Source organism: Geotrypetes seraphini, chromosome 2, assembly GCF_902459505.1.
Source record: "Geotrypetes seraphini chromosome 2, aGeoSer1.1, whole genome shotgun sequence".
Taxonomy (NCBI): domain Eukaryota; kingdom Metazoa; phylum Chordata; class Amphibia; order Gymnophiona; family Dermophiidae; genus Geotrypetes; species Geotrypetes seraphini.
The window spans coordinates 73,627,308-73,649,936 of record NC_047085.1 but is presented as its reverse complement, the minus strand read 5'-3'; the positions used below and the strand labels follow the sequence as shown (position 1 = coordinate 73,649,936).

Sequence of the window (22,629 nt, the reverse complement as noted above, 5' to 3'; positions counted from 1 at the left end):
TCGATTTGGCAGAAGGCGTTTTTACGTTCATGCCCCCCCAACCCGGTTTTAAGAAGTGCCAGCGGTGCGCGAGGCCCATTTCTCTTACCGACCCGCACAATTGGTGCTTACAGTGCCTCGGTCCTGACCATCAGGCGTCCACCTGCACCCGCTGTGCCATTCTGAAAAAGAGAACTCTAAAAAACCGCCAGATTCAACAGCGGTTGTTGTTTGGTACCGAGATGTCGGATTCGGCGGCACCTACCTCTTCGACACCGCGCGATACCACACCGGCGTCGCATCCCTCAGGTAAGCCGGCTAAGAAGCCTTCCCTGCTGGAGCGCCCTCCGGTCTCAGTGGCAGCGAGCCCAATCCTGCCGGCCTCAAGGCGCCTGCGGAAGCGCTCCGCTCCGATTGAGGTTAGCCCTTCGACCTCGGGTTCCTCTTCGGAGTGTAGAGCGGCACCAAAGGTACCGCAGAAGAAAAAAGCGGTACCGGTGCCTTCGCTGGACGAGCAAATTGCCGCCGTCCTGCAAGTACAGCTCAAAGAGCAATTGCAGCAGCTCCTGCCTGCTCTTCTGACACCGAGCCTTCCAGTCCCGGTCCGGTCTGAGCTACCGGTACCGGCAGTGGAGCAGCCTCTTTTATCGGTATCCACTTTGTCGGTACCGGTACATACAGCTTCCTCAGTGTCCATGCCAATTTTAGCGCCGGAACCGAGGTCTTTACACCAGGCGGTGCAAATTTCGGCACCGGCACACCCGATAACATCTCCCGGTACCGTTTCTCAGAGGTCTGGTAAGTCGACTCACAAAACTCGACACCTAGAACCCTCCACACCGGAGTCACGGGACCGTAGCTTTCAAGTGAGGGACCCTGATCTGTGGGGTGATTCAGAGGAGCCTTTCCTCTCTGAGGGAGAGTGTTCGTCAGGGGACGAGGATCCTTCTGGTTTAGATCCGTCCTCCAAACCTGATGCAACTTCTTTCACCTCTTTTCTTAAAGAGATGTGCGACTCTCTCTCTATTCCCTTGGAGGCTGAATCCAAAAAATCCAAGGCATTTCTCGATGCACTGGACTTTGACCAGCCTCCAAGGGAATTCTTAAAATTGCCTCTCCATGATATTTTGCGAGAGACTTTCTATAAAAATCTAGAGACACCTTTGACCATTCCAGGAGCTCCTCGCAAACTGGACTCCTTATATAAGGTCATACCTATTCCTGGCTTTGACAAACCGCAACTCCCCCATGAGTCTTTACTAGTGGAATCTACTTTAAAGAAATCCACGGGGGCTAGTGTGTACGCCTCTGTCCCTCCTGACAGAGAAGGTAAGGCCATGGATAAGTTTGGCAAGCGGTTGTATCAGAATGGGATGCTAGCTAATAGATCTGGGAACTATGCTTTCCATTTTTCGTTCTACCTTAAGCATCTCATTCAAACTTTGTCAACTTTTGAGAAATACTTTCCTGACCGTAAAAGATCTGCCTTTCGCCAAACTTCTTCATCGCTCTTACAACTTCGTAAGTTCATGGTCAGATCAATCTATGATACCTTTGAGCTGACCTCTAGGGCCACGGCTATGTCAGTGGCCATGCGGCGACTGACCTGGCTTAGAGTTTCAGAACTCGATGTCAATCACCAAGATCGCCTGGCCAATGCACCTTGCTTGGGGGATGAGCTGTTTGGAGAATCCATGGACTCCACTACCCAAAAGCTCTCAGCTCATGAGACTCGGTGGGACACTCTCCTTAAAACGAAAAAGAAAACCCCCACCTACCAGGCCTTTTCGCCAGCAGTCGGCCTACCAGCGTAGATTTGTGGCTCGTCCTTTACCACAGGCCCCGCAACAACCCAGGCGTCAGAGGCAACAACAGAGGCAAGCTGCTAGACCAGCACAGCAGCAACAACAGGTGAAGCCTCCCCCTTCACAAAAATCCACTCAACCCTTTTGACTTGGTTCTCCAGGACATAGCCAGTCTCCATCCTGCTGCCCACCTTCCGCAGCCCATAGGAGGACGCCTTACTCTTTTCATAAGCCGTTGGGAAACCATCACCTCAGATCAGTGGGTCCTCAACATCATCCGCCACGGCTACTCTCTCAACTTTCAGACACTTCCTGCCCAAAGTCTGCCAAGAGAGTCTGCTTTGAACACTCCTCGGGTTTCACTCCTTCTTCAGGAGGTTCAATCCCTCCTCCTTCTGAACGCCATAGAGGAAGTTCCTCTAGATCAACAGGGGCAGGGATTCTACTCCCTTTATTTTCTAGTTCCCAAAAAAACAGGAGATCTCGGACCCATCCTAGATCTTCGCGATCTCAACAAATGCTTGGTCAAAGAGAAATTCAGAATGCTCTCTTTAGCCAGTCTTTACCCTCTTCTCAATCAAGGCGACTGGCTATGTTCCCTCGATCTCAAAGAAGCATACACTCACATACCGATCAATCTGGCCTCCAGGCAGTACCTACGCTTCATGATCAATCGTTGTCATTACCAGTACAAGGTGCTACCCTTCGGTCTTGCCTCCTCTCCAAGAGTGTTTACCAAATGTCTGATTGTGGTGGCTGCTTTTCTACGTTCCCACCAACTTCAGGTGTTTCCTTACCTGGACGATTGGTTGATAAAGGCCAATTCATCTCAGATAGTACTCCAGGCCACCAACCAGACCATCCTATTTCTACATTTGCTGGGGTTCGAGATCAATCTACCCAAATCTCATCTCATCCCCACTCAGAGACTTCAATTCATTGGAGCAGTCTTGGACACAGTCCTCATGAGAGCGTTCCTGCCATCCAACCGTCTTCAAACGCTTCAATCCGAGGAGGACTGAACGGTAAGGAAGCGACAAACACAGAAGGTAAGGAAGAGACAGACGCCAAAGGAACAAACCCACACATACAATCAAGGTGAAGTAGAGCGGAGACAGCACACACAAAAGAGACAACAAGGCAAGCAACATAAGGAAGCAGCAGGCAAGGGACACAAGCACACACGAGGGAAGCAAGAAATGGAAGCCCAAGGAAGTCAGAAGGTGAGCTTTCCAGTCTTCTGTATCGGCTGCAATATGTATGACTACCTCCCTTCGGGGATCCAGGCATACATTTGCAATCGATGCATGGAGATGGATAACTTGAAATACCAGGTAAGACTACTGGAAGGAACAGTGATGGAACTCGAAGACAGAATCCGAGCACAGGAGAAGATTCTAGTGGAGTACAGCCCAAACGACGAGGTCAAGGAACTAGAAATGTTCATAGAGGAAGCTCATCAGCACCACGTAGAGATCCCAGGGCTGGAAAACTGTACTCAGGAAACCGATGTGAGGAGAGAAGACACCCATGCAAACACAGAAGAAACTGAAGACGAGGTAGGAGACAACCGCACACCAGGAGGAATAGTGAGAGCACAGGAAGACATCGCCCCACCCAAAGAACAGGAAACAATTTCAAGAGTATCATTGGAGGAAGAAGACTGGCCCTACTCCAAGGACGTGGACCTACGCCCCCCAAGGAACTCCCGAATAAAGAAGATGGGGATCATCGTAGGCGACTCCATCATACGACATGTGGACAGCCACACCGCAGGAGGAAGAGAGGACAGAGTTGTCACCTGTCTGCCTGGAGCAAGAGTGAAGAATGTGACCAACAGGATCTCCAGGATCATAGATGGAGCAGGGGGAGAGGACACCGCTGTACTTATCCACGTGGGAACAAATGATGTGAGCGGGCGGAAGTATGATAGGGAAGAGCTGAAGGGCCAGCTCCGCTCACTCGGAAGACAACTGAAGATCAGGGAGGTGAAGGTGGCCTTCTCTGAGATCCTCCCAGTACCAAGAGCGGATGGAAAGAGACAAGGGGAATTGCAAGTAATCAACGCCTGGATGAGACGATGGTGCGAAGAAGAAGGCTTCGACTTCGTGCGCAACTGGACGGCGTTCTGGGGGAAAAGCAAGTACTACAGAAGGGACGGACTACACCTCAACAAGGAAGGAGCAAGAGTTTTGGCAGGCAACATGAAGAAGGCAATCGAGAAGGCTTTAAACTGAAAGATAGGGGAAAGCCGACAGTCGACCACCGGTCGATGGTACGGATAGCAGGATGCCCCGACGAAGAAGCCAAGGACAACTACACCTACACAAGAGAAGACGACCTCACAGCCAATAAGGGAGAAAAAGCAGGAAGGGACAACTCAGACACAGGAGGGGACGACCACACAGCAAACAAGGGTGATAACACAGGAGCAGTAAATGATACCGTAATTGAAACTACAGGGACAGCCAAGAGTAGAAGGTCCAAAAAGGTAACACGAAGGGAACTTAGATGTATGTATACGAATGCTAGAAGTCTGGGTAACAAAATGGGGGAACTAGAGACAATAGCAAGACATGACATATTGGATATCATTGGCATAACAGAAACATGGTGGAATGAAGAAAACAAATGGGACACAGTACTACAGGGATACAAACTGTATAGAAGAGATCGAGTAGGGCAGAAAGGTGGAGGTATTGCTCTATATGTTAAAGAGGGAATAGATTCTGTTGAAATGGTTACAACAGAAATGAAAGAGAAGCTTGAGTCACTCTGGATCAAAATTCCTGGTCAATATGGCGCAGATACGAAAATTGGCCTTTACTATCGTCCACCAGGACAGGCGGAGGAAACTGACTCAGAAATGATGGAGGAAATCAAACAAGAATGCAAGACAGGCAATGTAATTATATTGGGAGACTTCAATTTCCCAGGGATAGACTGGAAACTAGCAACCTCCGACTGCGGCAAGGAAGCCAAGTTCCTGGAGGTGCTAGGGGATTGCTTCCTGGAACAAATGGTAAAAGAGCCGACAAGAGGCAACGCCACCTTGGACTTGGTCCTAAATGGCCTCACGGGACCGATAACAGAAGTGGAAGTCATGGTTCCACTGGGAACGAGTGATCACAATGTAATCAACTTTAAACTTGACATCGGGAAAGGGAAACATGCCAAAACCTTAACCACCACCTTGAACTTTAAAAAGGGTAAATACGATAGCATGAGAGCCATGGTAGAAAAACGACTCGAGAAGATGGTGGACAAACTTGAAACGGTTGATCAGGCATGGACCCTACTGAAAAATACTATCACAGAAGCACAAGATCTCTACATTCCGAGGATTTCCAAAGATCAGAGAACAAAGAGCAAAAGAGAACCGGCATGGCTTACCATACAGGTGAAGGAAGCCATAAAAGAAAAGAAGGACTCTTTCAAAAAATGGAAATGCATAAAGACAACCGAAGCCTGGAACAAACATAAAGATGATCAGAAGAAATGTCACAAGGCGGTGAGGGATGCAAAACAGGAATATGAGGAAAAAATAGCCCAGGAGGCCAAAAACTTCAAGCCCTTCTTTAGATACGTGAAAGGGAAAAAACCTGCAAAAGAGGCAGTGGGACCCCTGGACGACCAGGGAAGAAAAGGGTACATCAAGGAAGATAAACAAATCGCAGACAAACTAAATTCCTTCTTTGCGTCCGTCTTTACGAAGGAGGACACCTCAACAATACCTGAAGCGGAGAAAGTGTTTGCAGGAGAAATAGAAGACAGCCTCACCACAGTTGAAGTGGACTTAGACCAGATATACTATCAGATCGACAAACTTAAAAGTGACAAATCCCCTGGACCGGATGGGATTCATCCGAGAGTCTTAAAGGAATTGAAGGTTGAAATCGGAGAGTTATTGCAAAAACTTGCAAACCTGACAATCAGAACTGGACAGATACCGGACGACTGGAGGATAGCGAACGTCACCCCAATTTTCAAAAAAGGATCGAGAGGGGAACCGGGCAACTATAGACCTGTGAGTCTTACGTCTGTCCCTGGCAAGATGGTTGAAGCACTGATCAAGGATAGCATAGTCCGGCACTTGGACGCACATGACTTGATGAAACCCAGTCAACATGGATTCAGGAAAGGGAAATCATGTTTGACGAATTTACTCCAATTTTTTGAGACCGTGAACGAGCAAATTGATAGTGGGAAGCCGGTGGACATAATATACTTGGACTTCCAGAAAGCGTTCGACAAAGTTCCACACGAAAGACTTCTCAGGAAACTACAAAGCCATGGCATAGAGGGGGATATACAAAGGTGGATAGGCAAATGGCTGGAAAACCGAAAGCAGAGAGTGGGCATAAATGGGAAGTTCTCCGACTGGGAGAAAGTGACTAGTGGTGTACCCCAGGGCTCAGTACTTGGGCCGATCCTTTTTAATATTTATATCAATGACCTGGAGGAAGGAACATCCAGTGAGATCATCAAGTTTGCAGACGATACAAAACTATGCCGGGCGATCAGATCGCAGGATGATAGAGAGAAACTCCAGAGCGACTTGTGTCGGTTAGAAACATGGGCGGAGAAATGGCAGATGAAGTTCAATGTGGAGAAATGCAAGGTAATGCATTTAGGCAATAAAAATAAGGAATACGAGTATACAATGTCAGGTGCAACTCTGGAGAAGAGTGAACAAGAAAAGGACCTGGGTGTACTGATAGATAGGACCCTGAAGCCGTCGGCACAATGCGCGGCAGCGGCAAAGAAGGCAAATAGAATGTTGGGCATGATAAAGAAAGGAATCTCGAGTAGATCGGAGAAAGTTATAATGCCGCTTTATAGGGAAATGGTCAGACCACACTTGGAATACTGCGTCCAACATTGGTCTCCCTACCTAAAGAAGGATATAAAACTGCTGGAGAGGGTGCAGAGACGAGCAACAAAACTGGTGAAGGGTATGGAGAAACTGGAATACGAGGACAGACTTATAACACTAGGATTGTTCTCCCTTGAGAAAAGGAGACTGCGTGGGGATATGATCGAGACCTTCAAAATACTGAAAGGAATCGACAAAATAGAGCAGAGAAGATTATTTACATTGTCCAATTTGACACGGACTAGAGGACATGTAATGAAGCTAAGGGGGGACAGGTTCAGGACTAATGTCAGGAAGTTCTGCTTCACTCAGAGAGTGGTTGACACCTGGAATGCCCTCCCAGAAGAGATTATGACGGAATCGACCGTCCTAGGCTTCAAGAGCAAACTAGATGCATATCTCCTTAAGAGAGGCATATAAGGATATGGTGGACTATAAATTAAGCCAGGTGTACACCTGGCAGGGCCTCCGCGTGTGCGGATCGCCGGACTTGATGGACCGAAGGTCTGATCCGGAGAAGGCAGTTCTTATGTTCTTATGTTAATCTCTATGTCAGCAGATGCTTCCACAACGTTCCATCTCTGCCAAGCAAATGATGATACTCTTGGGTCACATGGCCTCCACAGTTCATGTCACACCACTTGCACGTCTTCACCTGCGCACTCCTCAATGGACCCTAGCTACCCAGTGGTCCCAAGCGATGGATCCTTGCTCACGTCACATATCTGTAACATCATCTCTTTGTCAGTCTCTACAATGGTGGTTGATATCCTCAAATCTCTCCAGAGGTCTTCTGTTCCATCTACCTCCTCATCAGCTTGTCATCACCACCGACGCCTCCCCTTATGCCTGGGGAGCTCATTTGAACGAGTTCCAAACTCAAGGACTTTGGACAGCTCAGGAAATGAAGCATCACATCAATTTCCTGGAACTCAGAGCAATGTTTTATGCCCTCAAGGCCTTCCAGCATCTTCTCTTTCCTCAAGTCCTTCTGCTGTGCATGGACAATCAAGTTGCGATGTACTACATCAACAAGCAGGGTGGGACAGGCTCTCGCCTCTTGTGCCAAGAAGCCCAGAAGATTTGGGCTTGGGCCACAGATCACCATCTATTCCTGAAAGCTATCTACATTCAGGGAGAACAGAATTCCTTGGCGGACAAGCTCAGCAGAATTCTCCAGCCTCACGAGTGGACACTCAATCCTTTAACTCTGCAGTCCATCTTCGCTCAGTGGGGCACTCCTCAGATAGACCTCTTTGCAGCTCCTCACAACCACCAGCTGCCCCTATTCTGCTCCAGACTCTACTCTCCTCACCGTCTGGCAGCGGATGCATTTCTCCTCGATTGGTCCAATCTGTTCCTGTACGCTTTCCCTCCTCTGCCTCTCATGTTAAGAACCTTGTTCAAGCTCAAGAGGGAACGAGCCACCATGATTCTGATTGCTCCACGGTGGCCCAGGCAACATTGGTTCTCCCTTCTACTTCAACTCAGTTCCAGGGAACCCTTTCTTCTTCCACTGTTTCCTTCTCTGCTTACACAACATCAGGAGACCCTTCTACATCCCATCCTCCAGTCGCTGCACCTGACAGCTTGGTATCTCTCGGGCTGACTTCGACTGATACGCTTTTGTCTCAGCCCGTTCGCTCCATTCTGGACGCATCCAGGAAACCGGCCACTCTGCAATGTTACCTTCAGAAGTGGACTCGATTTTCTTCCTGATGTCTTCTTCATCATTTTAATCCCACTTCCCTCGCAGTGGAGACGTTGTTGGATTATCTTCTTTCTTTGTCTGACTCTGGCCTCAAGTCTACTTCCATCAGAGTCCACCTCAGTGCTATTGCTGCTTTTCATGAGCCAGTCCATGGAAAACTCCTCTCAGCTCATCCCTTGGGGTCCAGATTCATGCGGGGTCTTTTCAATGTGAAACCACCTCTTAAAGCCCCTCCTGTTATCTGGGATCTCAATGTAGTTCTTTCCGCCTTAATGAAGCCTCCATTTGAACCTTTGGCTACCGCTTCTTTCAAGTTTCTCACTTGGAAGGTACTTTTCCTTATTGCTCTTACCTCTGCCAGGAGGGTCAGTGAGCTACATGCACTAGTTGCGGATCCACCTTTTACAGTCTTCCATCATGACAAGGTGGTTCTGTGTACACATCCAAAGTTTCTCCCTAAGGTTGTCTCTGAATTCCATCTCAACCAATCTATTGTTCTGCCTGTCTTCTTTCCGAAACCTCACTCGCATTCTGGAGAACAGGCTCTGCATACTTTGGACTGTAAGCAGGCTCTAGCTTACTATTTAGAGCGTACTAAGCCCCACAGATCATCTCCCCAACTCTTTCTGTCCTTTGATCCGAATAAATAAGGACGTCCTGTTACTAAACGTACGTTGTCATAAACGTACGTTGTCAAATTGGCTTGCAGCGTGCATTTCATTTTGTTATGCTCAGTCCGGACTGACACTGGAAGGTTCTGTCACGGCCCATAGAGTTAGAGCTATGGCAGCATCTGTGGCTTTCCTCCGTTCCACGCCTATTGAGGAAATCTGCAAGGCTGCTACATGGTCCTCAGTTCACACTTTTACATCTCACTATTGTCTGGATGCATTCTCCAGACGGGATGGACACTTCGGCCAATCTGTTTTGCAAAATTTGTTTTCCTAATGGCCAACCTTCCCTCCATCCCTCTTTTTGTTAGCTTGGAGGTCACCCATCAGTCAAGAATATGCTGCCTGCTTGTCCTGGGATAAAGCACAGTTACTTACCGTAACAGGTGTTATCCAGGGACAGCAGGCAGATATTCTTGCGTCCCACCCACCTCCCTGGGTTGGCTTCTTAGCTGGCTTATCCTAACTGGGGACCGCGCGCCTCTGTCGGGCGGGAAGGCACTCGCGCGTGCGCGGTGCGGCCTGCTAGAACTTTCCAAGTTCTTAGAGTGCAATCACTCTAAAATTGTCCGTACCGGGGCTCCGTCGGTGCCGTCACCCATCAGTCAAGAATATCTGCCTGCTGTCCCTGGATAACACCTGTTACGGTAAGTAACTGTGCTTTCTCGTCTAAATATTCGTCCAAGTCCCAAACACCCAGAAACAAGAGCTTTTGGACATGGGAGGGGCCAGCAATGTGATAGTCTGGTCACTCAGACATGGCATCAGAGCAGTGGGGCACCTTACAGGGCACTGCTGTGAACTTCACAAAAAGAGTGCCACATAAACATCTCACCAGAACTCCCATATAAGTAATGTTGAGCCCCCCAAAGCCTACTATACCCATCTGTCTATAACCCCAATAGCCCTTATGACTGCAGGTGGCACCTATATGGCAGTACAGTAGGATTTGGGGGAGGGGGGTTGATGGGCTCACATTTTCCACCATGAATATGGTGGTTAGAGTGGCTTATGGGCCTGGGTCCACCTTTCTATGGTTCACTAGCCCCCCCCCCCAGGCTACTTAAGACACCTCTGTGCAGCTCTACTAGGCTTTTATATAGTAGGTACTGATGTTCAGAGACAGGTATGTACATTTTTATTCTGATATTTGTGGCAGTGTGAAGGGGATCAGTGATCACTGGGGGAGTGTGTGGGGGTCTTTATGTTGTCTCTGTAGTGGTTATCTGGTCACTTTGGATACCTTTTTGCCACTTACATACTGTATATCTGCTTTTACTTTCTCTTAAGTCACAACATATAAGTTCCAGGCAGCCTCATAAAACATTCGATTATCCCTGCAGGATGACTAAGTCTAGGTTGGCCCATACCGCCCAAATCCTACCCTCAACACTCATCCAAAAAAGCCCCTTTTAGCTCTGGGCGCACAGCGGCATTTGGAAATCTGAAATGTCCCTAGATACGTCTAAAAAGCCATTTCGATTATCAGCACTTTTAGGTCATCCAAGTGCCGACTTGGGCGGGTTTTTAAACTAGACGTATTGCCGTTTTGATTATGAGCCCCTTAGTATTTTGCTGATAACTGCCATTTGATTTCAATAATTTGCATAAAAAAGTCAATAGTATTTAAACTTATCTTGTTATAATTGTGGATAAGAACAAGACTGTGCTAAATATTATTGTCTTTTTTGTGCAAATTTGCTAAATATTATCGACTTTTTTATGCAAATTATTGCCAATGGCAGTTATCAGCAGAACACTTTAAGCACTTTAGTTTTATTTTTTGGATAGTTTTGAGCTTGATATGAAAGTTTAAGCATAAGCACCATCATTTAAGTAAAGTACTGTATTATTAATGAATGGGAGAGGTACTAATGACAAGTAGGGTCCGTTGGCTCGTTGATTGTCAATTACAATGGATGGTGGCAGTGAGCACTATTTTTTCACCCATAGCTGCGTCTCCATTAAAAATAAATAAATAATAAATTGTGAACTTTATAGAGTGGGCACTGTGCCATCATTGTGTTACATATAAAGCCTAGAGAGAGAAAGTGTATTATTGCTTCAGATCATGTTGTTTTGCATCATGATGCTGTTTTTGGCTTATAAAATAGGAAACATGCAAATTGATGTTGAGCATTTTAATGGAATACAGATAATTCAGAAGTCAGTAATTTGATGTTTTGTTCTCTCAAAAAAATTATTCAGTCAAACCTCAGTTTGCGAGTAACGTGGTTTGCGAGTGTTTTGCAGGATGAGCAAAACACTCCAGTAAAATTTGACTCGCAAAACGAGTATTGATAAATGAGTCCTCCAAACCACCATCGCAAGTGCTACCTGAACAATTTCTCTGAAACACGCATGTGCTGAATTTCCCAACATGGTCAACTCGTAACCAAGGAAACCCCAAAAGATAATGATCTGCAAAAGAAAACTTTCCTGTCACCCTCCTTTCGATACCTACCTCCAAATTCTCGCGCCCTTCTTTTTGGTGGCCTCCAGTTGGTAGAGAGCGAGAGACGGCATCTGTCCCTGGATGTTGGCTTTGCGGGTGCATGCGCAGTCGAGGCGTACTGGATGGCGGTGTGGGTTGAAAGTGCCACTCAAAGTTAAGGGGGAGGGCGACACGGTCATTTACAATACAGCAAGTGCAGGGGGAGTGAGCTGCGCCGGTGGGTGACAAGGAGGTTCGCAAGACAATCCTATGCGTGTCATAGGAGAAGGAGGTTGGGCCCCGTGAGCCACTTTTTCTCCTGCTGCTTCGGCGTCCATGTCGGCCGCTTTTACGTTCCAACAGTTGGCTTCCTGCTGTTGTTGCCATCTTGTAGGCCCCGGGAGGGGGCCTGGCAGGGCGCTCAAACCCGCGAGGAAGATGAGGACACGGAGACAGCGTGGGCTGCTAGTGCTCTTTTATCATCAAGGTGGTTTGTAGAACGAATTGTCTGAGTTTCCATTATCTCCTATGGGAAAAGTTGCTTTGATATACGAGTGCTTTGGATTATGAGCAGTCTTCTGGAATGAATTATGCTTGTAAACCTAGGTACCACTGTAATTGTGTACTTTTTGCTAGAAAATTCATAACACCATTTGGCATGGACAGCTTAGATTTTGTTTCAAGAATTGATAAAGAGTTAATTATACTAATGACAGCACTGTAACCCCTACCCAGCATCCTGTTTGTCTTGATTGTTTAGATTGTAAACTCATTCAAGCAGGGATTGTCTCATTTGTGACTGTACAGCACTGCATATGTCTGGTAGCACTCCAGAAATAATTCATAGTAGTAATAAGTTAACTTTCTGTTTCTTTTGCAGAACAGAGACACAGAATGAAATGGGCCAACATATTAGTTGCTATGTTGCAGCTCTTGCTGCTCATGCAACTTTTCTGGAGCAAACAAAACACTTTCGGCATACCCAGTGGATAAAGGAACACAGTGATAAGCACAGCTTAACGAGAAACAGTTTTCGTCGCCAGAATCTTGCTAGGGATTGCCACTCGAGGCAAATTAAACACAATAGTCTCCTTGTTCACCAGCCTTGTCAGCGTCAGTACAACTATTGAAGGGTTTTGAGGTTTTCATGTGGTTTATTAGAGTAGGCTGCCCTTGTGTTTTGTCTGTTGTAAATGTATGAAGGTATGATCTTACTCTTAGAATTTTTTTAACATAATCATGATATCAGTGTTCTGACACAAATTTTGAAAACATTTACATGCTGTATCACAAAATGCCTTGCTGAAGATTAAGGACTTTTCAAAAATGATTTTTATAATGGTTAAAAACAAAACATATCAAAGTACAAGTGTTTGTATGTCTCTTTTAGAACTGTTAATGAGTGGATGAGTTTTTAAGTTTAGAAGTGTCTGAAAAGTGGAATACATAAGGTTTCAGTTAAAAATTTTATTCCATAGATACTCAAACCATTAGATGAAAAAGGTTTTGCAATTCTCAGGGTCAATGCAATTTAGTGGAACACTTTGGCAGTACTTGAGAACTTTTTGTATGTGTATGTATCTGTGTATATATTACACATCAATACATTAAAATATTGAGTTAATGGATGTTACAGATGAGTTACAGAACTTTGTAAAGTAGGAACTAAATTTTGTGGAAAGATATCTATTTTGATACCTGTGTTTTGTAATAATGAAATATTCATGTTTATGTTAAAATCACTATACAGATACTTCTACTATTGTGTTACTGTACGTACAACTGAGATCTCGAGGGGCCAAAAGAAATTTTGGTCATTACTTGCACACAATTAAATGGAAATTTTGACCTTTGAATTATTAATCAGAAAGTAAATCTAATTATATAGTTTCTTAAATTCTCAGTTGGGGATATAATGTCACAGGGATAAGGAACTGCTTGTAGAATTGCAGGTCAGTTTTTGCTACCTCTCAGTAAAAGTTCCAGAGCACTGATTCTCAGCCATCCAGTCACTCAGTTTCCTTTAATAGTGCCTTTTTAACCCTAAATGGGTGAAGGGGGGGAGGGTGGAATTCGTGAGGAAGCCTAAAAAAAAACTCCTATGTTTTTATTGAGGACACTGAATAGAACCTGGTCTATATAAATTAAGTTTGGAGTAGAATCCCCCCCCCCAAAAAAAAAAAACCCACAAAAACCCAACAAAAAACCACCAGCTGAACCTTGTTTTGCCTTAGTAAACAGGAACTAATAGCAATAATAAATGTTTAGCATCTTATATTATGAATTAAATGCTAGCACTGTTGGTCTTCCAGGGAAATAGTGAATGCTACGGTATATCTCTTCTGTCCCCAAACACCTTACCTAAAATGGGATTGGGTACAGGTGTAGGATCTGACATGTTATAACTGAACTAGAAAATATTTGCTTTAAATACCTCAAATGTGGAGAAAAGTGATGTGTTTGGTTTTATTTTTAATTTTTAAATAAATTTACGAATATAAAGATGGCTATAGAGTAGTCCAAAGGACAATAGGCATTGGTAGAGTACCTACATAAACTCTTGGTACCTACAGCCACAAAGAATGTGTTCAGAATATATTTAAAAACTGAGAACAAATTCAAATCAAGTTGTATTTAAATTACCAGACCTCAAATACCCAAGGCACTACTCAACTGATTTTTTTGTGCCCTTACTGGGGTGATAAATTAATCATCGGTCTTCGGTAAAGTGACTTGTGCTGTGCAAATTTATTTAAATATCAATTTTCAATAAATATAAAAGTAATATTTAAATAAATTTGCACAGCACAAGTCACTTTACCAAAGACCGATGATGAATTTATCACCCCAGTAAGGGCACAAAAAAATCTGTTGAGTAGTGCCTTGGGTATTTGAGGTCTGGTAATTTAAATACAACTTGATTTGAATTTGTTCTCTGTTTTATATGAATTTTTGTTTTGGACAAATTTGTGTTTTCTTCATTTATTGTTGATTCAGAATATATTTAAAAAACATAGTAAGATAAACTACTACCAAAATACCATCTCACTGATAGTATATCATCACCACATAATGCATGCTTAGAAAGCAAGAAGTAAAATTAGAGCACAGGAGTTATTTACCCCCCCCCCCCCCCACCTCCCCACACATACCTTGTCCAAAAGCAAGCTACTCTTTTTAAAACAATCTTAAGACCTTCTACACTCCTAAATGCTGCTGCAGTTATTACATAGAAACATGATTGCAGACAAAGACCAAATGGCCCATCCACATTTATCTACCATCTCTCTTTAAAGAGATCCCATTTACTTATCCCAAGCTTTCTTGAATACAGATACAGTCTTTGTCTCTACCATCTCTTACTGGGAGGTCATTCACATATCCACCATCCTTTCTGTAAAAATGTATTTCCTTAGATTGCTTCTGGGCCTACATTCTTTTCACTTCATCCTGTGTCCTTTCATTCCAATGTTTTCTTTCAGTTGAAATAGACTTGCCTCCTTACATTAATGCCACAGAGAGATTTAAATTTCTCTATCCCTTCTTTCCTTCAGAGTATATGTATTAAGGTCTATATATACATCTGTCCTTATATGGTTATGATGGAGACCACTGACCAATTTTGTAGCTGTCTTCTGAATCAACTCATCCTATTTATATCTTTTTGAAGTTGCGGTCTCCAGAAATGCACATAAGAACATAAGAATTGCTGCTGCTGGTTCAGACCAGTAGTCCATCGCGCCCAGCAGTCCGCTCATGCAGTGGCCCCCAGGTGAAAGACCTGTGCCCTAACAGAGACCAACCCTACCTGCGTTCGTTCTGGTTCAGCAGGACCTTGTCCAACTTTGTCTTGAATCCCTGGAGGATGTTTTCCCTTATAACAGACTCCGGAAGAGCATTCCAGTTCTCTACCACTCTCTGAATGAAGAACTTCCTTACGTTTGTACGGAACCTATCCCCTTTTAACTTTAGAGAGTGCCCTCTCGTTCTCTCTACCTTGGAGAGGGTGAACAACTTGTCTTTATCTTCTAAGTCTATTCCCGTCATTATCTTGAATGTTTTGATCATGTCCCCTCTCAATCTCCTCTTTTCAAGGGAGAATAGGCCCAGTTTCTCTAATCTCTCACTGTGCTGGACGCAGTATTCCAGGTGAGGGCATACCATGGCCCGGTACAGCGGCATGATAACCTCCAATCTGTTCATGATTCCCTTCTTAATCATTCCTAGCATTCTGTTCGCCTTTTTCTGTCGCCGCCGCACATTGTGTAGACGGCTTCATCGACTTGTCAACCAGTACTCCCAAGTCTCTTTCCTGGGGGGGGGGTCTCTCCACGTACCGCCCCGGACATCTAGTATTTTAAATGGGGCTTCACCAGAGACTTGTATAGGGTACGATCACCTTTTTTTCCTGCTGGCTGTTCCTGTCCCCATGCTATTGAGCACCCTTCTGGCTTAAGCATTCATTTTTCTGTTACATCCCTTCTGAATTCCATATTCTAGGTGTTTAATCCCTTCCTGCAATCTGGGAGTTGCACAAATCAAAATGCCTTTCTGAGCATGTGCTCCTCCTACCTTAGAGAGTGAGTTAAAGCCCCCCCCCAGTTTCAATATCTGCAAGCAATCTGTGCAGAAGTCTCTTGATCTGCTCTGCATCTTTATCTTCTCTTTTTCGCTTAAAGTTTTTTTTTTTTTTTCCAGTGGCTTCAGTGCCATGAGACACTGTGAGTGCAGTGCCCTCTGCAAGAGGAAAGGATGCAGTCCTGTGGAGCCAGCCTGCTGCTTCACAGAGAAACATTGGTGGATCTTTGGAGCCAGCCTGCTTGTGCACCCATCTCAGACTTGGGGTCCATTTCCCTGGGAGTTTGCTTGCCCTCTAACCCTGTCAGGGGTTTAAGTGTAGGCTGTATGAGTCCTGAGTAAAATATCTCTTTGGGGTTCAGGACACAGGCTGTGTTTCCCGCCCCTGCTCACTTGGAGAGTTTCCGTGGGGGCAGAGGTTACAGTCTGACTGGCAGTCCAAAGATCTTCAAGTTTGCTAATTTGAAGCAGTTTCTGAGGCAGAAAATCCTTTTCCTCTATTCAGCTGCAGTGTAACAGAGCTGGCAGGCAGGCACTTCACAGACTGTGTAAGTACACCTCCATTATTTCCTATGGGAGTTTCGGGGGTGGTCTGTGGAATTCTGTAAAACTCATTTTTCAGAGTTTCTGAGAGTAGAGTTCAGGTCTCCCACCACCCCAAATTGCTATTTTTTAAATTTTAAATTTTCAGATTTTCTTTATTTTTGCTGTTTTTGGCATGAATTTGCTGGCAGCGGCCATCTTGAATTTTAATTGATCTTTTTTTTTTCAAATTTTGATTTCTGCCTCAAAACCCCTTGATTTTGTTGCAAATCAAGTGGGATGGACTCCTCAGCCCCTAATCTGTCGACTGCATGTATGGATTGTTCTAAATTGGTGCTGGAACAGTGTTTGTGTACCACGTGCCACAGCACGCTGGGGAGAAGGGTGTGAGCTTCAGGATTCGCATCCTCTGGGTTCTCCAGGGCTGAGGAACTGACCTGGGTCCGTGTTTGGGGCTAAAAGCCTGGCCTACTGGCCATTATGGACACTGGTGCCAAACACCTGCGTTCTAAGTCTGCGTATGTTTTTTGTGTGGTTTGGGAGCCTCAGCTGGACTCAGCAGTGACCGCGGGGTGTGCATTTTCCCTGGATTTCTTTAGCTCTTTTGGAGAGCGTGCTGTTCGGACCCAGCTCATTTGATGCAACTGATGGGCACGTCGCCGCCTTCCAGACTGGTCACTCTGGTGCTGGAGGTCCCTTTGCGGAAGCCCTCTCTTCCGGTTGCGACTGATCTCAATTTGCATTAGTTGTCGCATGGATATTATGCCTATCCTGTCTCCTGACACATGTCTCTTTTAGATGCTGCTGCTGCTGCTGCTGCTACCCCTGCAGGGACTTGTCAGCATGATATCTCAGAGTATTCAGATTTGAGTGAGGATCCCCACCATCCGCAGACTATCTCTACCATTTCATGCTGATGTCCTGAAAGGGCTTAAATTTGACTCTCTCAGCCATCTACATCTCGGTGTTCGATCATGGACTGTTCTAATGTGCTGTCCTCCTCCTTTTTTCTGTTCCACCCGTAGCTTTTTGGTTTGGTGACTGGCCAGTGGGATTCCAGAAAGCTCTTTCCAATTCCAAAGCTATAGCTACACTTTCTCCACTGGTTCCTGCTGCTCAGCAGTTTTGAGCAGCCAAAGGTGGATTCCGCCATGGTGCTGGTCACCTGGCACAAGATCTTTCCTAGTGGTGAGGGGCATATTGTTTCATGACTCCAAGATCACAGCATGCTTATTATCTTTAAAAGGTTTTTTGAGGTAGCTTCTTCAGGTATCAAGGCTGCGGTGGTAGCCTCCTTTGCGGCATGTACTTGTCTCTCGAGATTGCTTCATGAACCCTCTGTGGAAGAGGATGCCTGCCCCCATATAGTGATGGGACAGTGTTAATTATGTGGAGGATGCCCTTTATGATCTCTTCATTATTCTTAGTAAAGTCTCAGCTTATGAGGTGTCAGCACACTGGACTCTTTGAATCCATCATTGGGCTGGGGACTCTGCCTCAAAGACCATTTTCAGCAGACTTTCTTTACAAGGGTCAGCTTCTTTTTAGAAAAGGCCTAAGCAACCTCCTGACTTGGCTAGTGTTGTTAACTGGATATAGGGTGGGGACCATAGTACTTTTCGTCCTTCCTGCAGCTTTCATCAAGGATCCTTGGGCTCTTCCCAAAGATATTCCCAGGGATTTCATCCCCATTATTCAAGAAGTCCTCAGGCTTCAGGATCCCCCATGCCATTGCTCCCTCTAAAAAAAAAAAAAACAAACCCCAATGATTGAAGAAGTCAGGTGGGGCACTCTCTCTATTTTACCAGGAGTGACCTCGCGTATCCTCAGATCAATGGGTGCAGGACATCATTCGGGAAGGGCAGAAGATAGTTTTCTTTTGCCTGTCTCTGGATTTGTTTCTGGACTCTCTGGCAGGTCAGCCGAAGCAGGTCCATGCTACCCTGCACCATCTCTTGGACATCTGAGCGATGGAGCCCATTCCGGAAAACAAATCGGGCTTAGGCAGATTATCCTTCTACTTCATCGTACTAAAGACAGGCTCGGAGGACTGGAGATCCCTTCTGGATCTCAAGTTGATTAGTCACTTCTTGCGGAGTAGAAACTGTGCATATGGTCATAGCTGCTGTCTCTCCTGGGGTGTTTCTGACGTCCTTGGATCTCACAGAGGCATACCTCCATTTTCCAATCTACCCTGAACATTGCAGGTTTCTGCATTTCCTGATTCTGCGATAGCATTTCCAGTTCGCAGCTCTGCCCTTTGGGCTCGCAACAGCGCCCATCTCTTTTGCCAAAGCGATAGTAGATGCAGCAGCCTTTCTCCACAGGCCATCCAGAACCATCCTTACTTGGCTGGTTGATTTGGGCTCCATCTCGATAGGAGTGTGAGTGAACAGTGAAGAAGGTAGTGTTTTTACTACAACGCTTAAGTTGGATTGTCAACTTCAAGAAGAACCGGTTGCTGCCATCGCAGACTTTTGAGTATTTGAACCCTCTCTTTGACACCCTGCAGGGTCATGTGTTTCTTCCCAAGCTACACAGACAGAAACTTCAGAAGCAACTCAGAGACCTCTGTGCTCTTCTGGTTCCCTCAGCCTGGCATTATTTGCAGGTGCTAGGGTCCATGGCAGCCTTCCTGGCAGTGGCCCCTGGGCCAGAGCACACATGCACTTTCTACAAAGTCTCTTTTCTTTTTTGGTGGTCTCTGCAGCAGCATCCCCTTCAGGGGGTGACTTTCTGCCAGGGCACACCTCTTTGGCCACAGAGGATTTCACTCATGACGGATGCCATCCTGTTGGGCTAGGGTTCACGCTATAGGGACTGCTTCATTCTGGAGCAGTGGAGTACCATGTCAGAAGCGTTGGTCATCTGGAGCTTCTGGATATTTGGCTGGCATTTTCTTGCTCTCCTGCCCACTCTGGCAGGGAAAGAAGTGCGAGTGTTCTTTGACAATGCCATGGTGGTGGCGCATGTGAATCGTCAACGGGGCGGAGTTATATCTTCTGTCTTTCTCTGCAGTGCATGTGGCCGGAGTCAAAACTGTACAGCCAGACTTCCTCAGTCAACAAGTCCTGGACCTGGGAGAATGGTCCCTCTTGTGAAGAGCATTCCATCTTATCATGCAGCGCTGCAGCCCACCAAAGCTGGACTTGATGGCTTCAGCTAGGACCTCATAGCTCAAGCGCTGCTTTAGTCGAAGAACAGACATGGGAGTTAGGGGAGGTTTGCGATGGTGGGAGGGAGTGGGCATACTTTCCACGGGGGGTAGGGGGTGGGTAGTAGTATTGTCAGGGGATTGTTTGATGCGGCACACCCATCCACTGCCAGGGGTCGGCGTCAGGAGGTTGCACGCCAGAAGAGAGTGGGCATCTCGCCTACCGATCTTTGTTGTTTTTTTATTTATAATATGCAGGTGTATTCTGTGCATGTGCTGATTGCTACCACCAGCAACTCATCTCAAGTAAATTTAGAAGGCCTATGTGAACATTATTGAACCTTATTTGCATGTGGGGTCTTTTGAGAACAACTTGCCTTACCTCAGTAGCAGCCCCTTCAGATTTTACCATTAAGTTTTGAGAATCTTCTCCTCAGTGTACTAGTAGAATTTCAGCAGGGATCTATTTTCTGTTTTAATTCAGTGCAGGGGTAGGAAGAGGCTTTAACCAGATTAATAAGCTGGATCCTAATGTACTCTATTATAAAGAAACGGCTTGATTGTAAAGGCTGGGGAGGGGAACAATATACCTTCTGAATTCATAATGTATGACCTAGTTTTGTTGGCAAGCAAGGCTGATACAAATTGTTTTTCACATTTTATTTATTTTTTTTTTTTTTGTACATTTATAGGTTAATTTTTAGAATTAGATTCCTTTTATCACAACACAGTTTTGATTTTATGCATTTTGAGGCTTATACGAGGTATTAGTTGTACAAAGTGTGAGTTGTTACTGTTACACTATGCTGAATCTGTTTTTCTGTTTTGAGAAATGTTAGGCCTTAGTATAGCGTCCTGGTTCAGTAAGATCTGAATCAGTATCTGTGGTACATTTTATACTTGTGAGCCACGCTCTACAGTGGCCATGTCATTCTACAAAGGAAGTAGTGAGGAAGAGGACATTTTTTTCATCTTCTGAAAATAACTTAGTGTAGCCTTTGGGATAGAAGGAGCCTCATTTGCATGAGGCATTCCATCCTTTAGTAGAGGCCCAGATGTTCTGTTTTTCTCTTTTCATAGAATGAATTATTTGCCTTTTTATTCTGATCAATCACAATGATTTGTCCTACTGGTACTGTCCTTTTGTGTCTTCAGGTTCTTCACATCCAATCTGCATTAATGCCAGCTTCTAGAGCCAGTTTCTCTGGACTGTTTTTTTTTTTACCTGTAGTTAACCAAGATTGGCTCTTGCTATTTGAATGGGTGGGGAAGGGGAATGTTTAAAAAAATCTGGAGAGAAAGCACTTTGCCAAAAAAAAAAGGAAAACATGTAGCATTGGTGTTAAAATAGTGTTGAGGTTATATTGTGCAGTTAATTTTGCACTTTCTGAAAGATAATTTGTATGTGATCTGTTAATAAATGTTATCAGAAAAACTAAAAATTGATTATGTCTAAATTTTGGTCTGTGGTAGTTGCTATTAGTTATAAAATGTAATACCAATAAGCAGTGAGATAACTAGGGCAGGGCAGCTGCCATGGATTCAATTGGGGCACAGTTTTCCAGAACATTTGGCATTAAAATGCAATACATGAAATCTGTCTTGGGTGCAAAAGTGTGGTTTTGTTTCTCCACTAGCTATAGATTGCAGAACAGGCTCCTACCAGGCACCCAGTTATAGAACAGTTCCTATTATCTATAGACACTTAGGCCCAGATTCAATAAAGATAGTGATTCAATCGCTGTTGGCAGATTCTCTGGCTGATTTTGAAACAGCAATTGATTCACTGCTTTGTTTGCATGCAAATGGTGCAGTTCATTTGCATGCAAACTCACCGACTCAATCGCTCAGTGAGCGATTAAGTCGGTGCAGAGCCCTGACAGTAGTGACAGGAGAAGCAGCCTCCTGTCACTGCTATCGGGGCTTCTGTTGGCTTTTTTTTCTCTTTTTTTTAATAGCACAGATATTTTGCGTGTAGTACACACACAATATCTGCCCAATTAAAAAAAAAGCCCCCTGACAAAGCGCCCTCTCCCTTCCCCCAAACTAAAAAAATGGCAAGATGGATGCCCACTCCCTCCTGCCATTGTCGCCGCCAAGGGAGGAGCCCGAGGCACCTGAGCCAATCGGGGCCTTAGGCCCCTCCCTGTGCATTGCAGCAGGAGCAGGAGAGTTTGACAGGGCAACCCTCCTGCTCCCAACTTAAAGGTGAGGGGGAGGGAGTGTCTGGTGGCAGGAGGGAGTGGGCATCCCTCCTGCCATTTGTTTTGGGGGAGGAGAGGGGCCTATGGCAGGACAGAGTGTCTGTCAAATTTTTCAGTGTTGGGGGTGTTCGGTGGGCGGGGAGGAGGAGGGGCCAATGGTGCTGATGGCAGGAGGGACTGGGCATCCCTCATGCCATATTTTTCAGCGCAGTGGGGGGGAGCATTAGGTGACAGGAGGGAGTGGTCATTCCTCCTGCCATTTGTGGATTGACCCGGGGGGGGAGGTTTTGACAGGTCTGCCTGGGGTTTTTTTCAGGTTTTTTTTTTGTGTGGGGCAGATATTTTGCATGTGTAATATATGCAAAATATCTGTGCCATGGAAAAAAACTAAAATAAACCACAGGCAGACCTGTCAAAAATCTGTCTACAGTAGTTGAGTTTTAGGATTGTAAAACACGATGCAAAATAGCCAAGCAAATGATAGTGAATCAGTCTCTTGGCTATTTTGCATGGGATTTTACTCATTTGTATGAGTTGGATCAGATCGGACAATGGGGAAAAACACGCAGTGGGCCGTTTAGTGAATCGAGTGGGTAGCAGCGATTGTCAAGTTAAGCAACGAGTGCTGACTTTAGTGAATCGAGGCCCTAATGTTCTTTATAATAAAGCAAAAA

General features: G+C 45.3%; 1 protein-coding gene across 4 annotated transcripts in view; it reads left to right on the top strand.

The window, feature by feature from the left end:
• The window catches only part of TP53INP1 (tumor protein p53 inducible nuclear protein 1), a 93,865-nt gene extending 80,167 nt beyond the window's left edge, over positions 1–13,698 (top strand). For all 4 annotated transcript variants that reach the window (XM_033933182.1, XM_033933178.1, XM_033933181.1 and 1 more), the window contains one exon: positions 12,357–13,698. In XM_033933182.1, the coding sequence (XP_033789073.1) occupies positions 12,357–12,606 (250 nt within the window). In that variant the 3' untranslated portion in view covers positions 12,607–13,698. The remainder of the gene's footprint in view (positions 1–12,356) is intronic.
• Positions 13,699–22,629: the final 8,931 nt, after the last annotated feature.